Here is a 23,483-nt window from a genome sequence, read left to right on the forward strand (position 1 = left end):
CTTTGAGAGCAAAATGTGATCGGGGAAACGTCTTGAAAACTTCTGATCAAAGATCATAAAATTTTTTGTTGAAGTCAGTTTAGCTGCAAAAGCAACGACATTCCCACAAGTAAAGTTTAAATATACCTAAACTTATAAATACCTAAGATGTGCTGGATGAAGAAAACTCTTTATCTTTAGCTATTTATTTTTTGGCTTTGTGGAGCGAGTCTGGGCAGAATTAATTGTCACAATAGATCTTATTAGTAAAAGATGCCACATTAGCCCCTTTTCCACAGAAAGTCCCAGGATTTAAATACCTGGGGATTTTTTTTTACATGGCTAAAAAAGATTCTGGGTAAATTGCATGCTTTCTGTTTCCACTGCTATGAAAGGCTGCTGAACATTTATTTAAATTAGCCTAATGACATCTGGGGAAGTTCTGAAGGTAACTGCACTACACCTCCAATCAAGCAGGTGGCAGTAATAAGAAACGAAAGGTAAAACAGGCAAAGCCTGATCCGTTTTTTTTTTTGTTTTTTTTTCAAACTTAAGAACAACAAAACATTAACATTAACACAGTTGACAAGAAGAATACTGAATAGAATATGACGAAAAAAGATATTTTCTTGTACATTATTTAGATCTATTTTATCCTCCTCTGTTTGAGGCTCGGGAGAAAACTGAGCCCATATCCCATCATTTGGTCACAAAACAAAATGGACAACGCACAACTGGGTTTACTCCTTTACTCCCTTCAAAAGACTAATAGCCTATAAAGTATTTTTTGCCTCAACTGACAAATAACGGGCACGGTGCTGGTGTTGTAGGGGTTAAGCGCGCGACCATGTGCAGAGGCTATAGTCCTCAATGCAGCTGTCCCGAGTCCCGGACCTGCTTTTCTTGCTATGAATTTACATGCTAAAAAATTGCTAGGAAGACAAATTAAATTAATTTTTATTGTAAGGAAAGACTGTGGTGACGCAGTTTATAAATGCCTACATTAACTTACAATTTCAAAAATTTCCAAAGAGAAATAACACATTTTATATTCTGGTACTTGCAGTTATTCACCACTGATTCTAAAAGCTTTATTTCCGCTTTGAGCCGCCATAAACAAATAGCAGGGAGCGAAGAATGATGAGATCAGACTGCACTTCTCCATTTACCACTGCTGGTGGCACAATGCATAGCAGGATATCTTGCTGCACAAAACCCCGCCCCTTTATCAGTCTCAGGACCTTTTATCTATGAAAGTATGGACCCAGGAAAGTGAAATACTTGAGTAACAATGTGTCGAAACTCGAGGAGGGCTTTCAAAAGCCCAGGTAATATCTGCAAGTTCCTTCAATGGAAAAGGGGCTATTGGACTTTTCCCATATTCAAAGCCACAGGTTTAGCAAAATAATGACTTTTTTGGTCAGGAAATTTATTTATTTAGGACTAAAGGATATTTATTTAGACATACTTTAGGTGTGTTATTTAAATCATGATTCGGTCTAAAATGTTATTGATTTTCTTTAACTTCAGATTAGGGATTGGTTTTAGGGTAAGATTACTGATTAGATGTGTGTAATTATTAGATTTGGGGTTAGATATCTAGTTATATTGTGATGGTAAAAGGTGAAGGTAAGAGCCATGTGTGGGTTCGCTATGCTGGTGGTCATTGCTGTCCAGGTGCTGTAATCCCTAACTTTCACCCCCCTACACACACACACACACACACACACAGCTTTTGTTATAAAGCTGGAAATCCCAGGCCATCTTCTAACCTTCTAGCCTCTGGGTTACTATGGATATATGCATTTGTAGATATCACATGCCAATTAATATGAAACAGGGTTAAAAAGTCGCTGCTTTGGTGCAGTTGCGATGCAGGAAATAACAATGACCAGAAATGGTCCAAAGAAGACATTCACAATGCTTTAGTTAATCTGAGATTACAGAGAGGCTATGTGACAGAGAGGGGGTATTAGGCTAACAAAGAAGATAGACAGGTGAGAGACGGGTTAACCCAACAGAAACTCAATGCCAGGAAGGAAGGAAATATTAAGGTTTGATGTAAGGGGAGCTGATGGGAAGAAAAGGCAGTGCTGGTGTTGAGCACATGTCTCTGTGTCACATGCTTTTACTCGACTTGATTCTGCATTTTGTTTTGCATTTTGCACATTTTTCTTTCTCCTCTCCTCTCCCCTGCCCCTGCACCCCAATTGCCTTCAGTCCAACCCTCCCTGCCTTTACCCCTGCTTTGTATTGAAACAGCATGATCCATGAGGCGGGGAGAGCGACTCATAGCCCTGCTAATTCTAATTAATCCAGCGTGGTGGCTCGACCACGGCAGGCCCCTAGCACTCTCAGTCTATCAGATAGATATTCATAACTTAATTGAGGTCAGAGCCTCAAGCCGGCCTAACAAAAGTCTCCAGCCAGGACCAACCAGATCAATAGTAATAAATATATGACTGGGTGGCCTTCAATTGGTGGTTGGAGAATACACAAGTCTCATGCACATAGTTTGCACTTGAACCCTGCACAGAAAGCTGGACAGTTTTTTTGTTTGTATGTGTCAAATGGGTATTTCAAGACTCTTATCATTGCATTTTAAAAGCTGAGTATATCAATGACTACCCATAGGTAATTAACAGAAATATTATCACAAATCAAGTAGGAAGAAACCAGGCTAAGTGTGGAAGCACTTTCAGGAGAAAAAAAACAGGCTTTAAATTAGATGAAGATCTGTTATATGTGAATACTCCAACATACAGTCTACTTTCGGACTCATCAATCCATTCAGTTACTCCACTTGTTAAAATGATGGAATGTTTTCATCTAGCAAGAGACCAGGACTTTCAGAACTGAGAAGTTACATAAGACAAAGGTGAGAAATCAGAGCTATTTACTGGGAAATCTTCCCATTTAATGGGACAGTTGGCCTGTAGCCATTTCAGCTAAAGTTGGGTATTGCTGTGGGAAATGTTGGTATCTTTGAAAAATACTCATCATTCATAGTTTTGTTGCCCAAAAATAACCAAGCAACACTGAAACAAATCAGCAGCTAAAAATAAAACTGTTATAGGTTTAAATATGCAATGAAAACCATTACATATTTATATTTTTGTGATCGTTCCTATTAGCCCAAGTTAAAGATGATAATGAATCAAAACAACCATAACCTGAAAAAACAAATACACCCAGAGGGAAACATTTCTTGTATTAGATTTTTCATGATAAAGCAATGTGCAGTTTCGCAGCATTTGTCTCGAAAGCTGGGCAACCTGAGCCCAACCGATTGAGACAGATTTTTTCAATATTTAAAATAAAAAATTTAATTTGTCAATATTATGTCTGTTTAATTTTGCTGTTTAATCCTAAAAGCCTAATAAATATTAAAAAAAGTTTTTAACTTTTTCACATGGATCTATTTTTCAAATGAGCTGTTTAGGTAAAGCTCGGCCTGTTTCTTAGCAAACAGCTATGACCTAATCCTGTCATCTGTGTCCTCTTGATTGGTGTTAACTGTTTGTGTGATAAAATCGGCCAACCCACACCAAGGTGGCTGATTAAAATTCTACAGCTGAGGCATTATTACACATTTGTATCCCTCCCCTTTCCCAGCACTGCCTACTATAACTGATGGCTCGCTCAGCCCAGTCATAATATCGAGCAAGATCCTTCATAATTGTGTGTGTGTGTTTGTGTGTGCGTGTGTGTAACTGTGCAGCCCATCTTCTTGAATGTAAAAGGTCAAGAGAGGAAAGAAAGGTGGTAGCTTAAGCAGCTGAAAACGTCTGTGAATTTAGAAAAATTAAAATGAAGAGTGGAAAAAATGGGATGGAAAAACAAAGCAAAGCAAAGACTATATTTGCAAGTATTTCATAATTTCTATCCTCAAATTGCTTTTTCTTAAGTTACTGAAAAAGGTAAGTTGCTGTTCAAGTCTCTGTTTTCTCTCAGCAATTTCTCTTTAGCTTCACCAGAAAAACAAAATCCTGATATGGTATACAGCATATTGATTTGCCCATATATACACAATAATGTGATGGATCCATAGAAAGTTAAAGAAAATAAATAACAGCACATTGAAATGCAGACTAAGCAGTTACTGTTTATAAGCACAGCAACACCTCCCCCTATCTTTGCTGAAAGAGCTAAAAAAAAAAAAAAAAAGGTCCAAAAGAGGCATTTTGCAGTAAAACAGTAAATCAGAGAAATAAATGTAATTTCTTAAATTTTATGGTCTCATCTGCAATCTCTGCTCACCACTTTGGGAAGGATTAGTATTGCTGGATTTGTGTGAGCCTCTCCATTCTGCAACAGAACCAGATTGTTTGTGTACCAGACATCCCTGCACAGAGAAATATGGAGGACAGAGTAATATGGAGCAACATTTATAGACAGTTTGTGCTCTCATTGGCTTGTAGGCAGCAGGCGATGCCAAGAGATCCCTCTCCTGAAAATTAGCGCTTTACAAATGTCCTGGATGTAGAATAGTGGAAGAAATTAAACAAATAGACAGAGAAGGGATCTTCTGCAAAAACACAGCACCACTGTCTTTAAGTGGATGAAATCATAAGAGAGAAATAGTATTTATATTTTTTTCAGTCTGTGCGTTCCCATGAAAAGTAGCAAAAGTTAACCTTCCATCCTTGAAACGTTGCAAAACTTAATTTCATTGTTGTTGCATCAGCAAATGAAATAAAACCAAACATAAACTATTGTGGATTAAGGTGTTTTTCCAGCTAGCCATCTGTCGATTTATACATCAGTCCATCTATTTGTTTGTCAATCATCTATCCACTCCTCAATCACCCTGTCCGTCCATCCGTCAATCATCCATACTTGGGCTAAGAAGGACTAATAATTCTGGAGACGAATGGACGTACGGAATATTAACATGGAAATTGTTCAGGGGACCCTTTAATTTTTGGGGCCTTTCTGCAAAATTTCAAAAGGTTAAGGGCAGGACTTTTAGGTTGTCACACCAAAATGTTTATAACATGGTGTCTTTGGATTGGCCTTATGATAGTGTTTGTTGTATACAGAGATAATACAAATGTATTTACATAATAATCATGATAATATTTAAACGGGATTTGCCTAGTTTCAAAAATAATAATATGATTTAGCTACTTTTGCTGTTCAAACAATTTTTCTGCTTTTGGATCCATAAGAGCATGCCTAAATGTTAAGTTTACTTTTTAAAAAATGTTTAAGTTAAAATAATGTTATATGTGATGCTGCTTAATGTTACGTGTGTAGGGAAGTAGCCTGTATGATGACGCAAAAGCATTTTCTGGCTAACATTTGAGTTTGTGAGGCTATATCTCAATGAAAGATGGATAAATAGCTAAGAAGACTGGTAGAACTCGTGGAGTATTTTTTTTTTATCAATATCACAAGAAATTCCAAAAAATATTGTGCTCAGTACAAATCACCCATCCCATCCCATACTTTCTTTTTTTTTTTACCATTTTGTGGCAGAACATGTTTTATTTTCAAAGACCGCCTGCAGTCCTGCTTAGCAAATCGCAGTTCCTGTCAAGGTTCCTCCAGAAAAACATGAACATTAGCTGATGCCAGAAGGGTGGTTTTTCTGCTTGGAAGCTATCCCGGTCTCCATGCTACATTGCTTTCACAGGCCCTTCCACAAGATGAAGATGAGTCTTTCTGAGCAAGTAGGAATGAAAACGTACCTCTGTAAAAGTTCATACACCTACTCAAAAGGCACAATATCCACCTTAGACTGCCTTTGACATTTTATAAGTCACACTGTAAGCTACTCTTATGGGATTCATATTTAGTACTTGCTGCACATTAGTCCAACTCGATGAAATGAAAAAGCTGTTGCCAAGCTGTGTTAAAAGCGCCTATCAGACACAGAAACAGTTATGAATCCATAATATGAGCACTCAGAAAAGAGCCAGCAACTTGACAGTAATAGTGCAGTCTAAAGAGCCATTCCAGCAGGTAACAGTCCTCTTTGCCATCATCAGCTGTTGTTTCTTTCTTATTGGCCACTCACAGGCCTTGCCTACACTCAGCTATTTGATTTCCATCGTTCTTAACCATCCACATAAATTGTCAGGAGCATTAAAGCTGTCCTCGACTGTTTCAGACAGAGAGAGGGGGCAGAGTGAGGGAGTGTGAGCTGGATTCAGACAGCCAGGGGAGGGGACGGTGCCGAGGAGAGAGAATAAACAAACTAAGTGTTTTGCCTTCCATCAGTCTCCTGCAGTACTCAGCTTTATGAGTCCCACACTCCAAATGCCTCAGCCACAGCCCCCACTGCTGGCATTGATTTTCATATTACACTCTTTTATGTATTTATTTATTTCATATATTTCTTTCTAAACATCATCGATGAGCCGCAGGAGGACAGACGGGGCCTCTGGTGAGGTTAATTCGGAGCCTCAGCCCTATCCTCCTCTTTTGATGGCTTTAATGGAGGCTAAGGTGTCCCATGAGGATATGCAAGCTCAGTGACATGGAGGGGGAAGAGAAACGTGGGGGAGAAGATGCGCATGAAGAAAACAGGGGAAGTAACATATTTCTTTGATAGAACAATAAATTAAAAATCTATTGCTGTGTACAGAATATTTTTAATGAGCCTGACCTAAATAAAGGGTAAATAAAAAAATAAGGCATTCCTATTGTCCTAGACAGACAGGGTTTTTAAAGTTGGGCATTTTCCATCATGAAAAAGACAAACTAAATGTGTCCAAAACATCCAATTGATTATTATTGATTTATTTCTAGAAGTTTTGTTTCTTATCGGCGCTTTGGGTCAGAGGGAGCAGGGTGAACTTCCAGGAAGTGAAGGACACTTCCTCGACTTGTGAAGGGCAGGGAGTTTGGTGTCAGGCTAATCTGGCCGCGGGTGGCAGTGCTCACATGCTGAATGGTGAACTCACCTCTCTCTGCACACAGACAGATGCCTAAATCTGATTACAGCTGGCCCCAGATCCTTTTAAGACGGGGTCCTTTCAAACACTCACCAGCAGAATAACTGCAGAGAAATACAAAGGGCAAATTCATGTGCAAGAATATGTCGAACCATCTTCCAAAGAACGTTGGTGTGTAACAATGTTTTAATTATTCCAGTGGAGGGTCTGGTTAGGGTTGGGGTTGTGCCGATCAAGACTTTTTGTCTTGATATAATCAGTCCTTTAATAATAGGCTTTTGCCACCCGAATTTCAGCAGGACGGCCTTAATATGTATCTTAACAAGAAGGTTAACTAGGTTTAGAAAGCTATTATAATGTTTGGATATTTTCTGATAGCTACAATCTTTAATAAGTTTATGACTTGATCCTGCCAGCAATGTTTTTATACATAGCAGGTCGCTGAGCTGTTAGGCTAGCATTGGCAGGTTACTGTAAGTTTTGATATGACTTATTGATAGTTCGGTTTGTCACATGTTGCCATGCATTTCCAGTTAAGTATGTACAGGCAAAGCTTGCATAAAAAGTGTGCTTCCACTTCATAAAAAAATGTTTTGAGATTGATCTCAAACCTTTAAAACTGTTTCTGTTTCTGTTATGTCCTAGTGTTTTCAAACCGTTAGTATGAGACACAGAGGACCCTGCATCACAAATAAATAGTTTAGGCAAATTAAATCTTCATGATAACATCAAACATGAAAAACTGGGGAAAATTTGACTTTGCAGTAAAGCTTTGGGTTAACTAGATCATTTTTTCCCCTTGAAAGCAACAACTTATTTTTTTAAAGATTGAAAAATAAATCTGTGGTAAATAAAGAGAGCTAAATGTTTCCTGTGAAAGCTTCATCAGACCAGTTGTAAACCTAAAAAAACTGGATGCAACACACATAAATTCCATATTTGGCTAACATTTCTGTATTTTTATCCGCAATAAGTCTGATTTTTTTGATCTTGGTTCTGTAGTAGCTCCTCTGGGTTTACTTGTGATGCCCTGCAGGAATATCATCTCTTCCATTCCGATCTGTGTTCGGCTTTCTGATTAATGGCACCCACTTGTCATAACCCTATCTGCTGGAATCTGCATACCAATGATCCCAGTCCCCTATTGATTCCCCCTCATTCACCCCACACACACATTCATCCTTCCTCCCCCCAACCACTGTCATTATAAAAGTCAGCAGCTGCTGCATGCATTGATCATAAATCATAATTGCTTGTTCATTTTTCCCTACTTGTTTAATGTTGCTGTCAGGGACAGCAGGAGGAGAAAAGGAGGAGGCGGGAAGGGAAGACAAGAAGAAAAGACCAAAGAAAGTTTACTGCGACACAGAAAAATGAGCTAAGAAAAGAGAGCTACAGGATAAAACATTGTAGTGAGATAGGCATGTATGTGCTTCACCTTAGTAGTTAGTACCTAGAAAAACAAGCTTTTAATTTGTTTTTGTTTGGTTTTATGAAACTAACTCAGTCAGCCTAATCTTTGCCCTTTATCTCCGTTACAAAAACAACCCCAGGACAAAGCCCACTGTTTTATTTATTCTGAAAATTAGTCCAGATATTAATTTAAATATTGTAAATTTCAGCAAGTTGCATGATTTAAGCAACATTTAAAAATTCTAAACGTAAATTGTTTACATCACATTTTTTGCTCTGCTACAACATAGTTTGTTGTTTATCAGTAAAGAAAGCACTTATCCTGTTATTTTAATACATTTCAGAATGATTGGGCATCCAAACATTTTTCTTCATTTTTTTGTTGCCGTCACAAGGAAAAAACATGTCAAGAAAAGCAAATCCCTACATAGCTTTTAAAATAGTTGCAGTTTGTGTGAGATTATCTATCATTTAAAGCCATTACGAGCCACACTGTGTAAATGCATCTGATGAACTTAAAAAAGGCATTATGTTTGTGAAAACTGTTCAAATAAAACACTTGTAAAATATCCTTTTGATTTCAAGCATCACATATCCTTAAAGTAGGTTTCCTATAAACCCCTTTTTCCCAACTTTGCATGTCTTTTGTTTGGGACCTTTAACCTTTGGATTAAAACATTTATTTATTCAAAGATGGACAAAAGAGCAAGTCTGTACACCTGTTTGAGTCAGATTTTGCTTTTGAACTGTCCATTTACTCCTCCTAAAGTTAAGTTACTATTTAGTATTGGATCACATTATCTTTACGCTATCGTCTAACTCTCTATTGTCTTGCCACATATGTTGTTGTGTATTAAAATCCCGTTTGGTCTAAATGTGAAGCAATGAAGCACATTTTGTAAAACCGCAGATTTTGTCACATCTGGTACACTCTTGTTTTGTATAGTGCTAGTGTATTCGGATGTGGAGTATAAAATTTACCTAATGAATAAATAAACATCTTGGGTCAAGATTTAATTGCTCCATATTCAGTCTAGAGTCCCCACAGGTGATCTAATAATTATTAGCTGAATTAAACAGAAAATAGGTCAGACTGTCCTACTGTGGCAGCCAATCCAAGCATTCGGCATGCCAAGATGAGTTAATTTTCATCAGTGCAGACAGAGCGATTGCATGTGGTAGTATGAAATGGAGCAACATTTTTATTAAATTATGCTAAGGTTTTTGTGCAGGATTTACGTCAGTTTCGTAGTAGTGACAACTTTGTGCTATTTATGTAAACATAGCATCTCTAAGAGGTGGTGCTAGTGCTGTGTCGTTTTATGATATGTCCAAGAAATATGTGGCAGTCTGGTTTAACTGGAAATCTAACTCTGTATTAGATGTGTAAAAAAGGTAATGCTGGAGCATTATTCACTTGGAGCTTGGAGTTCAAAAAACAAATCATGTTCAACCACAATCATAATTATGATGAAAACGGCATGTTTGCCCTCATCTTTGTATTTAAATATACGGTTAAGCTGAGTTTGAGAATTTGTCTCCTGCTGGCCTGAGTTACAGTTATTTGAAAAATGCTGTTCCTATAGTTTCAGAATAATAAGAATGAGAGAATGCTCATTGAAGTTCAAACGATTATTTGGTCTCTTTGCTTCTCTTCAGACAACTTTGGACTCGTTACAATGTTGCCTTTTTTATCTGTTAAGAAACAAGACTCCAAGCCTTCTCTTTATATCCCACTAATTCACTTTCTCTTTGTTACATTCATCTTGCTTCACATCATTTGTGTGGTAGAAATGATAGATTAGAGGGACCTGAATTCAGCAAAACTGTAATCACACTGATAGATCCATGCAGCTTCTAAGCATATTGCTCCCACCCCCTCCCTCCCTATCGGGGAGATACACTACCACTCTGAGCCGGATCTCCTCTGCCACTATTGTACTTTATTGAGCTCTCTGCTGACATCCAGCCCAGCATTTCTGCTTTGCAAGGGGAAACTTTGGATGACATGTAAAAGCAGAGGTTTGGTGCAACATGCTTCCATAATGGGATGGGAACAGGGGAGCACAGGAGATAGGGGAGCGAGGGTGGGGGATGTTGACTGCAGGTAAGGTGGTTGGAGGGGGAGTGTCTGCTTCCAAAGCAAATGGAAGACAATCCAATTTCCTGTGATTCCATCAAGCTTCCGTCCTGAATCCAGGGGCATTAGGGTTTGCTGAGAATGACCCTCACAGGCATGCAAAAAGGATTTAGGCTGCACTTGCACTGCCTTGCCAAACATCTACTATTGTCCTTTTCAAATATATACATAATCCCTCATTATTTTTCTTTTTTTTTGTACGAAAAAGCTAAAATGAACAACGTTTTGTTTTTAAAACAATTCATTAGAGCTTAAACCCCTTTTACTTTAAATAAAACTATGTACTTCTGGGATTTAGCTCTCCGCATCTTTTAAATTTCTGTCACTGTCTCACTATTGTTGCTTTTGTTTGGCCTGTACTAAAACAATAAACATTTTTTGTATGTTTTTTATATATATATAAGATTCTCCTACAAGTTATACTTATTTAAAATCTGTGATTTTAAGACACTTTCTCCACTCTGCTTTAAATTTATCATAACAGAAGGGGAACAGACAATAGATGCACAACATCTTAAGTTTTGATTTTTACCTGCAGACAGCATTGTTGTCTTGGTTGAGTCACCGCACTGCTTTCCACGCTGGTGGCGATTCACATCCGTGTTCTGAAATCCACCCAGAGGGAATACCAAGCTCTAATCCAATCAGCAGGTCCCCAAAGTGCTGTCCCCGAGAGACTAAGAAAAGCACAACAATAGGATCACTATCCACTGTGTCCCAGTCAGAGATGGCAGGTGGAAAAGAAGGGAAAAGGACATGAAACTGAAGAGAAGTCTGAAAGGCAAAGTGAGAAAGGAGGATGCTAGGTATGAAGAAAAGAGATGAAAAAGTAGAAGAAACACAGTCATGTAAAAAAAAAAAAAAATTATGACACCGTACGACAGCCCATGTGTTTTTCCAAAATATAAAAAATCATTCGAATATCAAATTTAACAGTACTGAGAATTTTAATAATAATAAAGCGCCGATAAGAAACATAACTTCTAGTAATATAAATAATCAATAAAACTAAAATACCTTGCCAAATGTTCTGTAAAATGCAATAAAAATGCTTTTTCTGGTAACATTTTTTCCTGCTTATAACACATACAGGTGTATAATAGGGTGCACATGATTAGAACATCATCTGTTTTTTGTAAAAGGTTTGCCCTATTTAAACTCTAGACATTGACTCTGGTGTGCTCCAGACTGTTGAGAGTGAGAGTGAACACCACAGTGAGATCAAAAGAGCTTTCTGAGGCCCTTAGAAAGAAGATTGTAACAGCTTATTAGTCTAGTACAGGATTTTAAGAGGTCAGCTTTTCCACTGTACAGAAAATGTGTAATTGGAGGACATTCAAAACAACTGCCAGCATTCCCCGGGGTGGATGTCCAAGCAAATTCACCCTGAAAGAGGTCCCCAAGACGCTAAAAGGAGTCTCAAAAAACTGTAAAATGATTGTAGCTGTAGATGACAACAAAATGTAGCTACATTTGCGGTGAAAAGTGCATGTCTTACATGAAAGTATAACTTTCATGGATTTGCATGCATTTAATGTGCAAAGAGGAAACCTTTCCTCTCTGAGAAAAACATGAAATCCACACTAAAGTGGCTGTAGTATTTTTACTGAAGTAGTATTTCCAAGGATACAAAGAAATGTAACAGCACCTTTGAAAATGTCCTCAGGATTCACTGGTTCTGTGCTAAACTGGTTCAGATCATATTTGAGAGACTGGGACTACTTTGTGTTAATTTGGTAATTATAAATCCAATTATTCAAAGATTACATGTGGGGTACCTCAGGGCTCTATTCTCAGGCCACTTTTTTCAACATCTATAGGATCCTGCTATTTCAGATTATGTAGTACTATGGATTGAAGTAATTGTTTGAATGCAAAGTTAGAAACTGAAACTTAACAAATCAAGGCAGCCTTTAGTTTCTTTGCTCCTTAACTCTAGAACCAACACACTGAAAGCCTGAGAAATTCAGAAACTGTTGGCCTTTTTAAATCAGGACGGATAACCTTACTGTTTACTACAGCTTTTAAATAAACGTCAAATATTGCTTTATCAGTTTTGTCATGTCTGATGTTTTTATCTATTTAAATTTTGCCATATTACCATTTCTTTCTTCTTGTTGTATGATGTTTTATGCTTTTATGTGATGCTTTGTTTGTGTTTTGATGCATTAGGTGATTTTTATTTCTGTTCTTTTTTTCCTGTAAAGTTTTTGCATTACCTTGTGTATGATTGGTGCTATACAAATCAACTTGCCTTGCCTTGCCTTTCCGATCATTTCAAATCACAGCGCTGAGCTCCACAAGCGCTTCGTTTAGACCGTTTGTTTAGACCAGTGGCAACAGTTTGTTACGTTTGACATCATTATGAGGTGCATAGATCGTCCTGAGGGGTGATTAAGAACTAAATCTCTTGTTAATGATGTCATATATTGTCTCATTTCACCTTTGCACACACATATTTCCCCATCCTAATCCCTTGTCCAACAGTTCATACGAGAGTTATGACCCAAAGTGCCATTTGTACACAAAGCCATCCTATTGCACATGAGACCATTCCAGATTTTCTGCACTCTTTCTTACACTGAATCTCTATTTTAACAGGAAGAAACCTCTAGCAGAACCAGGCTCACCATGAGCTGCCATCTGCTCATCTGAATAGAATGAACATTTAAAAACACAGAGGTTCCGGGAGTACTTTTAAACAGAAAGTAAAACAAAGACTACACAAATTATGTATAGGTGACATGGCCTAAAATCAATATCACAAAATATATTTTTTATCTTGATACATTTAATGTATATAATGTTCAAATTTCTAATACAGCTGCAAACAGTAAGTCAGACTCTGACCTGTACTTTCACAGCAAGACAATATCAACACATTTTTCTGCAGATTTTCCACATAACCCAACAGCAGACATGATCTTAGACAGGTTAAGTTCCAAATCAACACTCCTTGGTTGCTCCTTACGGAATAAAATACATTAGACTGCCGAACATATCTGCAAAAACAAGCCGCAACTCATGATTTAAGATCAAATGTTAATCACACTGACCAGTAATCAGACCACATAGATGCTAACCTGTGACAAGACCCGAAAATAACACTGAAAACAGCTGACACAGTATGATAGCGTGCAAATGAGCCAAGCACCAAAGATACAGACAGATCTTCAGGAATTAGTTTCGAAAAACCATCCTTGTAAACAGATGCCACATTTCACTAGAGAAAGCACTTATTTCAGGCTACTGTGTAAAATAAATACACGTTTTAAAATAAATGCAGTGCAATCTGACTGGAAACATTGTTAAATGATCAATATTTTATCATATTATGCATAGAATACCGACTGTTCCAAATTAACCCTGACATAGACAAGAAAACACCAAAACAAGGATGAGGTTAAAAGCTGCAAAAAAAACCAACACAAAACAAAAATGGCCAAACAAAAAACTCCAAAATCTCAACAGCTGATACAGTTATATAGTGCAATATATAATCAGTATTTAAATCAACATAAGGGGCGTTTTTAGTGTTTTGAAACATTGGGGGCTTTAGCCCAGACCCAAAATATTTAAATTTTTATAAGACAGCGGCCAAGTTTCTAAGTCATTTAAAGTCTCTAGGCTGGGTTTTGATTGAATGTAATTTATTGTGAATCAAACAAAGAAGGTTTACAATAATTTTACTTGGTTTTTACTTTTTGTTGGAAGCTGAATGAAGGAGAAACAGAGTTTTGGCTTGATTAAAAACATTTTGCTGAAGCAGATAAGGACACATTTTGTTGTATTTAGAAAAAAAAACCTAATCTAAATTTTTGCTGACAGAATGTGTTCTTAAACTCAGAGATATTTACTACGGGCCAAATAAATATGCTTCTTTTCTCATCTACGTAAATTACCTTTTTAAACGTTACACTGTCATCCAAATGTTTCAATCCTGAGGCTCCGTGGTCTTAATTTCTTACATTTCAAAAAAGGAAACTGATATAAAGTTGTCAAACAGTAAGTTTGACAAAGTTTTAAAAACACATTTATTTAATTTAACTACGCTGAGAGCTTTCCAAACATTTCATTAAAATTGTTCCTTCTTTCATGTTCTGTTTTACTGCCACCTAGGAGCCCCTCATTCCACCTATGAAGGAATTTGGCCTGCTAAAAATAATAAATGAAACATTTCCAGCACAGCCTCATCCTGGACCTTTCTTGGACTGTCAGCTTTTGTTCTGTTATTAGTATTAATATTACAGACATTAATAAATGTATACATATGGTATGAATATATTGCCTTGAGTAATCCCGTATCCTTGTTTAATTAGTGTATTTAATATCACGTGTTATTCAGAAAAATAAAACAGTTAACTAGTTAATGGTACACCTGTGATTAATTTCTGTGATTTTTATTTCTCATACTGCACCTTTAAACAACGCAGAGCTCTATATTTAGAATCAGCAAAGAAGATATGAAAAAGAGCCGGAGGCTTACTTTTACACTTTCTACTATGTCTTAGTGGCACCAGTAAATGTTTTCCCAGTGTATTCAGCAACAATTTATTCTTTCTACATGTAGAACTGGACTATAGGACTGGCTGCAGCAATGAGATGCAATGTTGATGATCAGAAGAACCTTTTTAATGTGTTTAGTAACTTTTATTTTGGACCAAATGACCAGATATTTTTCACATCAAGATTAATCCAGCTAGAAGCTCACAGAGAGGATTCCTACTGTTTTCTATCACGGCCAGGCCATTTAACTTTACCTGTAGCTCAGGTGAAACTCCCTCTACTCTGTTCCTCATCATGACCCTAAAGATGCTCATGAGAGTAAACCTCCGCATCATGTCTTGCTGGGTGAACAAGTGATTAGCTTTAACTTACGATCAGGCCATTCTGAGTCAGCATTCGGGTTTTATTGCTAACTTAAGCCTGAGTTATCAGAATCAGAATCAGCTTTATTGCCAAGTTCGTACATACAAACAAGGAATTTGCCTCCGGTACACTTTGCTCTTTTGTTCTGTTTTTGCATTACAGTATATACAAATTTACAATTTACAATTTACAATATACACATATCTAATAAAAAAGGTGCATTTGCAACAGATGTTGCAAATGTTATGCTGCTCTGCTTCCACTTGTTCCTGTGCACAAACACGCACGAGACTCAGCTCTCTGGTTGCTCCGCGGTTGCTCTATTCACATCCATTCTCTGTTCACAAGCCCTGTTCAAGGCGCTCAGTGTAACATTTCGGGTCATGATCAAGGAAGGCCGACGGCTCTGGACTGAACAGCTGTCCTGAACTTTTCCAGGATGGACAGAGTGCCAGTCTGCCGGTGCTTGTGCACGTATTTGCACAGTTGCGGTGCCACCTGTGTGCACAAATAAAATGTTTTTGTTTTTGTCTTTTAACTCATTGCCAGGTTAGGTGAAACGGGCAGTGATTATATGGAGCACAGTAGAAACAAAAAAGATTGTTTTTTTTAGATAAAATTGTGAAATCCAATGCCATTTTGTGCATATTTTTAATACTTCTAAATTCCGTATTTTCCATTCACCTCTACTGGATCCAGAGCTGTTTTCATTTACAAACAGGTTGTCTGTCTATTAATCCAACATTTGGCAATAAATGGCCAAATTAGACAAAGACAGGTAGTGGTTGCTATGGTAATTGGTACTTAAATATTAACAATGTTGTCAATTTAGACATCACACATGGCACAAAGTCCCATTCATTGAATATATTTGTTACTATATGTTACCCAGTACTACACAGTATTAATGCCTACAACAGCTCCTTGAATGACTTCGCCCAGGAAAGAGACTAAGACACCTACCTTTTAGCTAAATGCAGAAGCACTGAGCCAGCAGTACTTTCTACTGAATTGATGTTCTATGTCAGTTCTTGTGGGCGTGTGTCCTGCATATGCATTTTTCCTTGGTTCAGCGCACCTGAATCCAAGGAATGGTTCAAAACCTGAACTCTGTAGAACTTGATGACATGCCTAAAACATACAGGGCACTGACCCTTAAGGGGGATAGTAGGACATTGTTGTCTATTGGAAAGTAAAAAATACAATGCGAGAATTTAAAGTTGTTGGCAGCAATTAAGAATAAATGCAGAGTAACATGAGTGAGCAAAAGTGGTAAGTATGTCCTCCTGCCTCCTAGGGGCATAAAAACATAACTTCGTATATACGTTAGGTTAACCAAACCACTCAAAAAGGAACATTTTAAACCTTGGCTTAAAAGTAGGACAAGGTGTTTGCCTCCGGAACAAAAGAAATCTGTACAGACCTTGACGGCAGAAAACCTTTTTTACAATATGTGATGCAAATATGTAGCATGGGCATCTCTCCCTGATTATTCTCTGAATTTGCTAACTCTGGAGTATTTTATTGCTCCTCTGTCATGGGTCTGCTGAAGTAAACACTTGTTTTGCTATTTTCAGGATAATGAAGGACAGACTGCGCTACATTATGGTAAGGAGGCCCCTTGTATTCATCTCAGCAATTGAAAAAAACGTACATTGTCATGATTATGTTGTCTGCATGTGTCCTCCCTTTATATAGAGCAGCTTGTTTTCTGCACACACCCACTCTTTGCCTGCATTTGTCTCAGATTTATCATCTTTTCCTCCAACACCCTGTTCCATTCCTCATCTTAATTTTCCATACCATTTATTTTTTTCACCAAGTCTCTGTGATTTCTTTCTGTTTCATTCTCACAGTGCATGTGTCCTTTGGTATGTATGTGTACGTGTGCCTACCTAGCTTGTGTATGCTTTTCTGTGTGCGTGTAATAATCGGCAGACCTCCCAGAGGAAATCAGTAGTGGTCCTTAGACTCCCCTGACCCTCTCGTGCCCCACCACATGTGTCCCCGATGGGCGGTGCTCACGTCCTCTGAGCCTCTTTATGAGTCTATATGTGTGTATGTGCTGCTATACCATCTGTCCTCCAGCTTGGTGGCGTTGGAGTGGGCATGTTGCATCACCTACCAGCGAGCAACATACACACACATATACATGCACTCATCAGAGCAGCCCCTGAGGATATGGTATAAGAAGATGACTAATAAACATAAGCGATGAACTCAAAGAGACAAATAGCAGAGAATGAAAATTCATTCCTACCTCTCTTTGCACAGGGCCACAGTGGCTGGCAAGTGATTAATTGAGGGTTTACTGCTCACCATAAATTGTTCTCCTCCTCTACTGCTCCCCTGAGGGGTGGCCACTTTTTACGGCTCAAGGCCCAGCCGAGACACCCACCACACGCGCGTTCGGCAGGCTAAATGAAATACTGTTTAGAGCAACAAGAGGAGGGCTGCAAGCATAGCTGAAAAAACAAAACGAAAAGCAGCCAAGCTTTGTTAGTCTGGTTTGGCTGATTCCCGGAGCTTTTAACACTTCACACAACTCCTTGTTCATATATGCAAGTCGAGCCTGCACTCACATTTGCTTATACGCCCACATGCGTTGGGATGTATCATCACATCTCGCGCATTTGGACTCCTACCAGCGTCTAGGCCTGTCAGCCACCTCTGGGCTGCAGGTTAAAAGGCCTGGCTGTCAATCACTGCAGCTGCTGACATCAGCGAACGTGGCACAGGCCAAAATCTACTTTTTAAAAGGAGCCCGCGATTACTACTGACAGAGACAAGCACTCACAACAAGAGAGCGAGAGAGGAGATGAAGCGGTGGTGGTGGGGGGTGCCACAGAATATAGAGGTGCATCAGGAATGAAGGGACTTACTAACTGGGTTAAGAAAGTGCAAGCTGTCTATATCAAGGTTCTCCCCTTTATTCTGCACTGAAACACAGAGAGAGAGAGAGAAGACCCTTTTAGCGGGCCACAAATTGCCAATGGGGCAGAAATGAAGTGTTCGAGGGAGGCCCAGGTCCAGGCTGCTGTCGCTGCAGGGTCTGCAGATGGGCTTTTCATTAACTGCACAACTATACTTATACTATATTAAACAATGCTAGTTATAGAAAAGGCATTTGGCAAGTTTACTAAAAGCCGGCAACTACCACTGCCATCTTACTTCTTCATTATTACAGTTTAACAAAATATATGTAGTTAAATACTTATTGAAAAATAACATACTTATCTTTTAGATGTTAGTAAGTTTAATTACATAATAAATTAATACTCTATAGTTTTTACCAACTTTTATCTGAAATTATTTATACCCCTGGCAGATTTAGAGTTTTCTTGCTTGTCATAATTCCAACCAAACTTCCAAGCACAAAAGTAATGCATCAAAAGTGTAAGCCCATCTTACATTACAGTTTATAAAATCAATGCCATGCATATGCATGACAACTAGGTAGCTTTAAAGTGCAGTAAAATAAGTCTTTTCATCAGTATTACACTTACTCGTACTCGTACTCGTCGTTTTCCGCTTATCCAGGACCGGGTCGCGGGGGCAGCAGACTCAGCAGAGACGCCCAGACGTCCCTCTCTCGAGACACCTCCTCCAGCTCCTCCAGGGGGAGCCCAAGGCGTTCCCAGGCCAGCCGAGAGACATAGTCCCTCGAGCGTGGCCTGGGCCGTCCCCTGGGCCTCCTCCCAGTGGGAGGATGCTCGGGTATAGATGCCCGAGCCACCTCAACTGGCTCCTCTCGATAAGGAGGAGCAGCGGCTCTACTCCAAGCCCCTCCCGGATGGCCGAGCTCCTCACCCTATCTCTAAGGGAGTGCCCAGCCACCCTACGGAGGAAGCTCATTTCAGCCGCTTGTATCTGGGATCTCGTTCTTTCGGTCATGACCCAAAGTTCATGGCCATAGGTGAGGGTAGGAACGTAGACTGACCGGTAAATTGAGAGCTTTGCTTTTCGGCTCAGCTCTCTCTTCACCACAACGGACCGGCACAGCGCCCCCATTACTGTGGCAGCCGCACCGATCCGTCTGTCGATCTCCCGCTCCATTCTTCCCTCACTCATGAACAAGACCCTGAGATACTTAAACTCCTCCACTTGAGGCAGGAACTCCCCTCCAACCTGAAGAGGACAAGCCACCCTTTTCCGGTCGAGAACCATGGCCTCGGACTTGGAGGAGCTGATCCTCATCCCAGCCGCTTCACACTCGGCTGCGAACCGCCACAGCGCATGCTGTAGGTCTTGGCTAGAGGGGGCCAGCAGGACCACGTCATCTGCAAAAAGAAGAGACGAAATCCTCTGGTCCCCAAACCAGACCCCCTCCGGCCCTTGGCTGCGTCTAGAAATCTTGTCCATAAAAGTTATGAACAGGACCGGTGACAAAGGGCAGCCCTGCCGGAGTCCAACATGCACTGGGAACAGATCCGACTTAGTGCCGGCAATGCGAACCAAACTCCTGCTCTGCTCGTACAGGGACCGGATGGCCCCTAATAAAGGGCCCCCGATTCCATACTCCTGGAGCACCCCCCACAGGGCATCACGAGGGACACAGTCGAATGCTTTCTCCAGGTCCACAAAACACATGTGAACCGGTTGGGCAAACTCCCATGAACCCTCGAGTACCCTGTAGAGGGTATAGAGCTGGTCCAGTGTCCCACGGCTGGGACGAAAACCACACTGCTCCTCCTGAAGCCGAGGTTCGACTATCGGTTGGACTCTCCTCTCCAATACCCTGGCGTAGGCCTTACCATGGAGGCTGAGGAGTGTGATCCCCCTGTAGTTGAAACACACCCTCCGGTCCCCCACCACCCCAGTCTGCCAGTCCAGAGGCACTGTCCCTGACCGCCACGCAATGTTGAAGAGGCGTGTCAACCATGACAGCAACAACAACATCCAGAGACTTGAGGTACTCAGGGCGGATCTCATCCACCCCCGAAGCCTTGCCACCGCGGAGCTTTTTAACCACCTCGGTGACTTCAGCCTGGGTGATGAAAGAGTCCAACCCCGAGACCCCAGCCTCTGCTTCCACCAGGGAATGCGTGATGGCAGGATTGAGGAGATTCTCGAAGTACTCCTTCCACCGCCCGATAATGTCCTCAGTCGAGGTCAGCAGTCTCCCACCCCCACTATAAACAGTGTTGGCAAAGCACTGCTTCCCCCTCCTGAGGCGCCGGACGGTTTGCCAGAATCGCTTCGAGGCCAACCGGTAGTCCTTCTCCATGGCCTCACCGAACTCCTCCCAGGCCCGAGTTTTTGTCTCTGCCACAGCCCGGGCCGCAGCACGCTTGGCCTCACGGTACCCGTCAGCCGCCTCAGGAGTCCCACAAGCCAACCACAGCCGATAGGACTCCTTCTTCAGCTTGACAGCGTCCCTTACTGCCGGTGTCCACCACCGGGTTCTGGGATTGCTGCCGCGACAGGCACCGCAGACCTTACAGCCACAGCTACGGGCAGCAGCATTGACAATAGATGCGGAGAACATGGTCCACTCGGACTCTATGTTTCCAACATCCCCCGGGATCTGGTCGAAGCTCTCCCGGAGGTGGGAGTACACTTACTTATTCATGAAATGCAGAATGTTAAGGATTTTAAAGTCTTTCTTGACTGTAACAGCAGAGTTTCCACAGGTTAATGTTACTATGATGCTAAACACATTAACTAGGTCAAGAAAGCTGCAGTGTTCTAAAGCGTCACCTAAAACTCGCATTTCTTTATTATCAGATTTTAAGAATATATCTGACTCGACACATACAGCTACAGTCTTCAATAAACTCAACCTGCTGACGATGTTTTCATGTGGATCTGTTTGCCAAAGTGGCAGTCTAATTTTAGCATGTTTAATCTCTGGTTTTATATGACTTTTTGATAATTCTCCTTGTAACATATATCTGTGAGTTTCCAGTTAGACATAAATTAACAAAATATACAGAAAAGGATTTTCTCCTGCTTCATAAACATCTTACAATTTTTTGGGTGTTTCAGCAGCTCTCTGCAGAGCATGTCCTATGACACAGCAGCAGATGCAGTCTCATTTTATTTATAAACATTATTACAAAGGATAAAAAATGTAAATTGCTACCCATATTTATTAGATGAACAATATAACAAGCACGGACTCCTAAAACAGTTCTCCAAGCCTTTCATGTGAAAACAAGTTGTTATTATTAAGAGAAAGGTTGGCTATACGACTCGCAACATCAGGGTCATTAGTTGAGCTTCACCAGTGATTCCGACGCCGGCCGTTTAAAAGTACTTTGATCAGAACCCTGATCCGATACAGACATCGTTATTTCTACCTTCGCAGTTATTCTCTGAACCATTTTTTTAAAACCTGATTTGCAACTTAAATTTAAATTTAATTGTGTGAAGCTGTAGCGCTTTCTTTGTTTTATATGAAAACGACACTATGCAGACATCTCTATATTTTTACATGTAAAGCTGTCTCAGTCAATTTGCTGTTGTTCCATGTAGCAATGTAAATAATTTAAACAATCCATCTCCTGATATAGGATCTCTAAGTTTAGGACTTCCTCTTTCTTTAAGCAGCAGTTTACTAACAACACACATAAACTGTTAGTTTGCTCCCAAAAGGCTCTGCAATGAGGCGTAGAAAATTGTGTTTTCATTTTTTTTAGCCACATATATGTGCTGTTCTTTTACATTTTTATTTATAATAATAAATAATCAAAAATAGCATATGTATGTAGAGTTGTATTTACAAAAAAAAAAACATAATGCTACTGAGGATATTGTGAGTTTCCATTTTAAAATAGAAACATTAATCCTAATGGTGGCACATGGAGAAAAACATTTGACCCTGTAATTGATTATGGTTGTTTTTGGATAAATTTTTATCCCCAAAAATTGAAGAAGTAATACTCTGCATTATTTGTTAGTTAAAACTAAGCGTTTGAAAGTATCTGGCTCTAAAGTTAAGGCCAATTTATACTCAGAACAAAGGAATGTATTCTTTTACTCAATAAGCAATAACAAAGTTTCTTCTGGCCAGGACATTTTATACTTCACTATTAGGAAGTCCTCTTAGGTGCCTCCCACTGCAGAATTTGTATAGCTGTCAGACACCAGACAGTTCTGCCCAGATGATGTGTGAAGAACAAGCTGTAACAACTCCCAAACCAGCTCTGCAAGGACAAAATTAAGTCATTTTGCTTTAGCTACCCTAACCTGGAGGGAAGTAATTTCTCTGTTCATGCAGGATATCCATAGCCATTTAACCTGTGTGTCTTTTAATTATTTTATTTTTCTTCTTTCTTCTTGTTTCACCTCCTAACCTCTGCTTCATTACTTTCTCTATGTTTCCTAGCTTCTGCCTGCGAGTTTGCTGACATTGTAGAGCTCCTCCTCAACAGCGGAGCCGACCCGTCCATCAAAGACATGGAGGGCTCTCTTCCTGAGGAGGTCACTGAATCCAGCGCCATTTCCTCCCTCCTGCGCCAGTACACCGCTCCGAAAGGCTAGATGAATCCCTTCATAGTACTATCTAAGTCTTCTCTCGTTTCTTCTCCACTCATTTGTCCGGCATTCCCATTATTCGTCCTTGACCCTTGGAGAGACTCTCTTTAGGCTCTGCGGTTTGTAGGCCAGGAATGCAGATATTTTGTTTTGTCTTTCTTTAGTTTTCAAGTTCTGAAGGTGAGTCTGACATCAGGTTCAGCTCTTCTGGAGTTCATCTGTGAACATACATGTCCCATTTGATAAGATAAAAAATAAAGGGCATCGCATGTATTTTCAGTTCTTTGTTAAACTGTATATTGATTGTACAGTAAAGCTGCATAACATGATGGTTACTGCAAGACAGTAAAGATCTGTTGAAAATAATTTTGATGTACTAAGGAAAGTATTCATATAATACCTCTTGATAAACATGCATCTATGTGGACTGTATGACAAATTAATAAACTGGATACCATCCTGGAAACATTCTACTGAGGGGACTTTTGCATCATTTCATGGGATTTATCAGCTATTAGTCACTTGAAAACAAAACAGTAAACATTTTGATTATTGTCTAGACTTATTTAACATCACAATGTCACATAATTTACTGTACCATACAAACAATATCCCACACTCCCCCTGCTGAGGTTTGACCACCTGACCTCTCTGACGGTTTGTTTGTGATTCATTTGTTTTATAACAAGGAATGCTTCATT

General features: G+C 39.7%; 1 protein-coding gene across 1 annotated transcript in view; it reads left to right on the forward strand.

Annotated features, from left to right (window-relative positions):
- Nucleotides 1–23,252, forward strand: part of acbd6 (acyl-CoA binding domain containing 6) — a 44,512-nt gene extending 21,260 nt beyond the window's left edge. Inside the window, exons 7-8 of the mRNA XM_047375851.1 lie at nt 16,881–16,911; nt 22,634–23,252. Coding sequence (XP_047231807.1) covers nt 16,881–16,911; nt 22,634–22,788 — 186 coding nt within the window. The 3' untranslated portion in view covers nt 22,789–23,252. The remainder of the gene's footprint in view (nt 1–16,880; nt 16,912–22,633) is intronic.
- Nucleotides 23,253–23,483: the final 231 nt, after the last annotated feature.

Source organism: Girardinichthys multiradiatus, chromosome 9 (assembly GCF_021462225.1).
Source record: "Girardinichthys multiradiatus isolate DD_20200921_A chromosome 9, DD_fGirMul_XY1, whole genome shotgun sequence".
NCBI lineage: Eukaryota > Metazoa > Chordata > Actinopteri > Cyprinodontiformes > Goodeidae > Girardinichthys > Girardinichthys multiradiatus.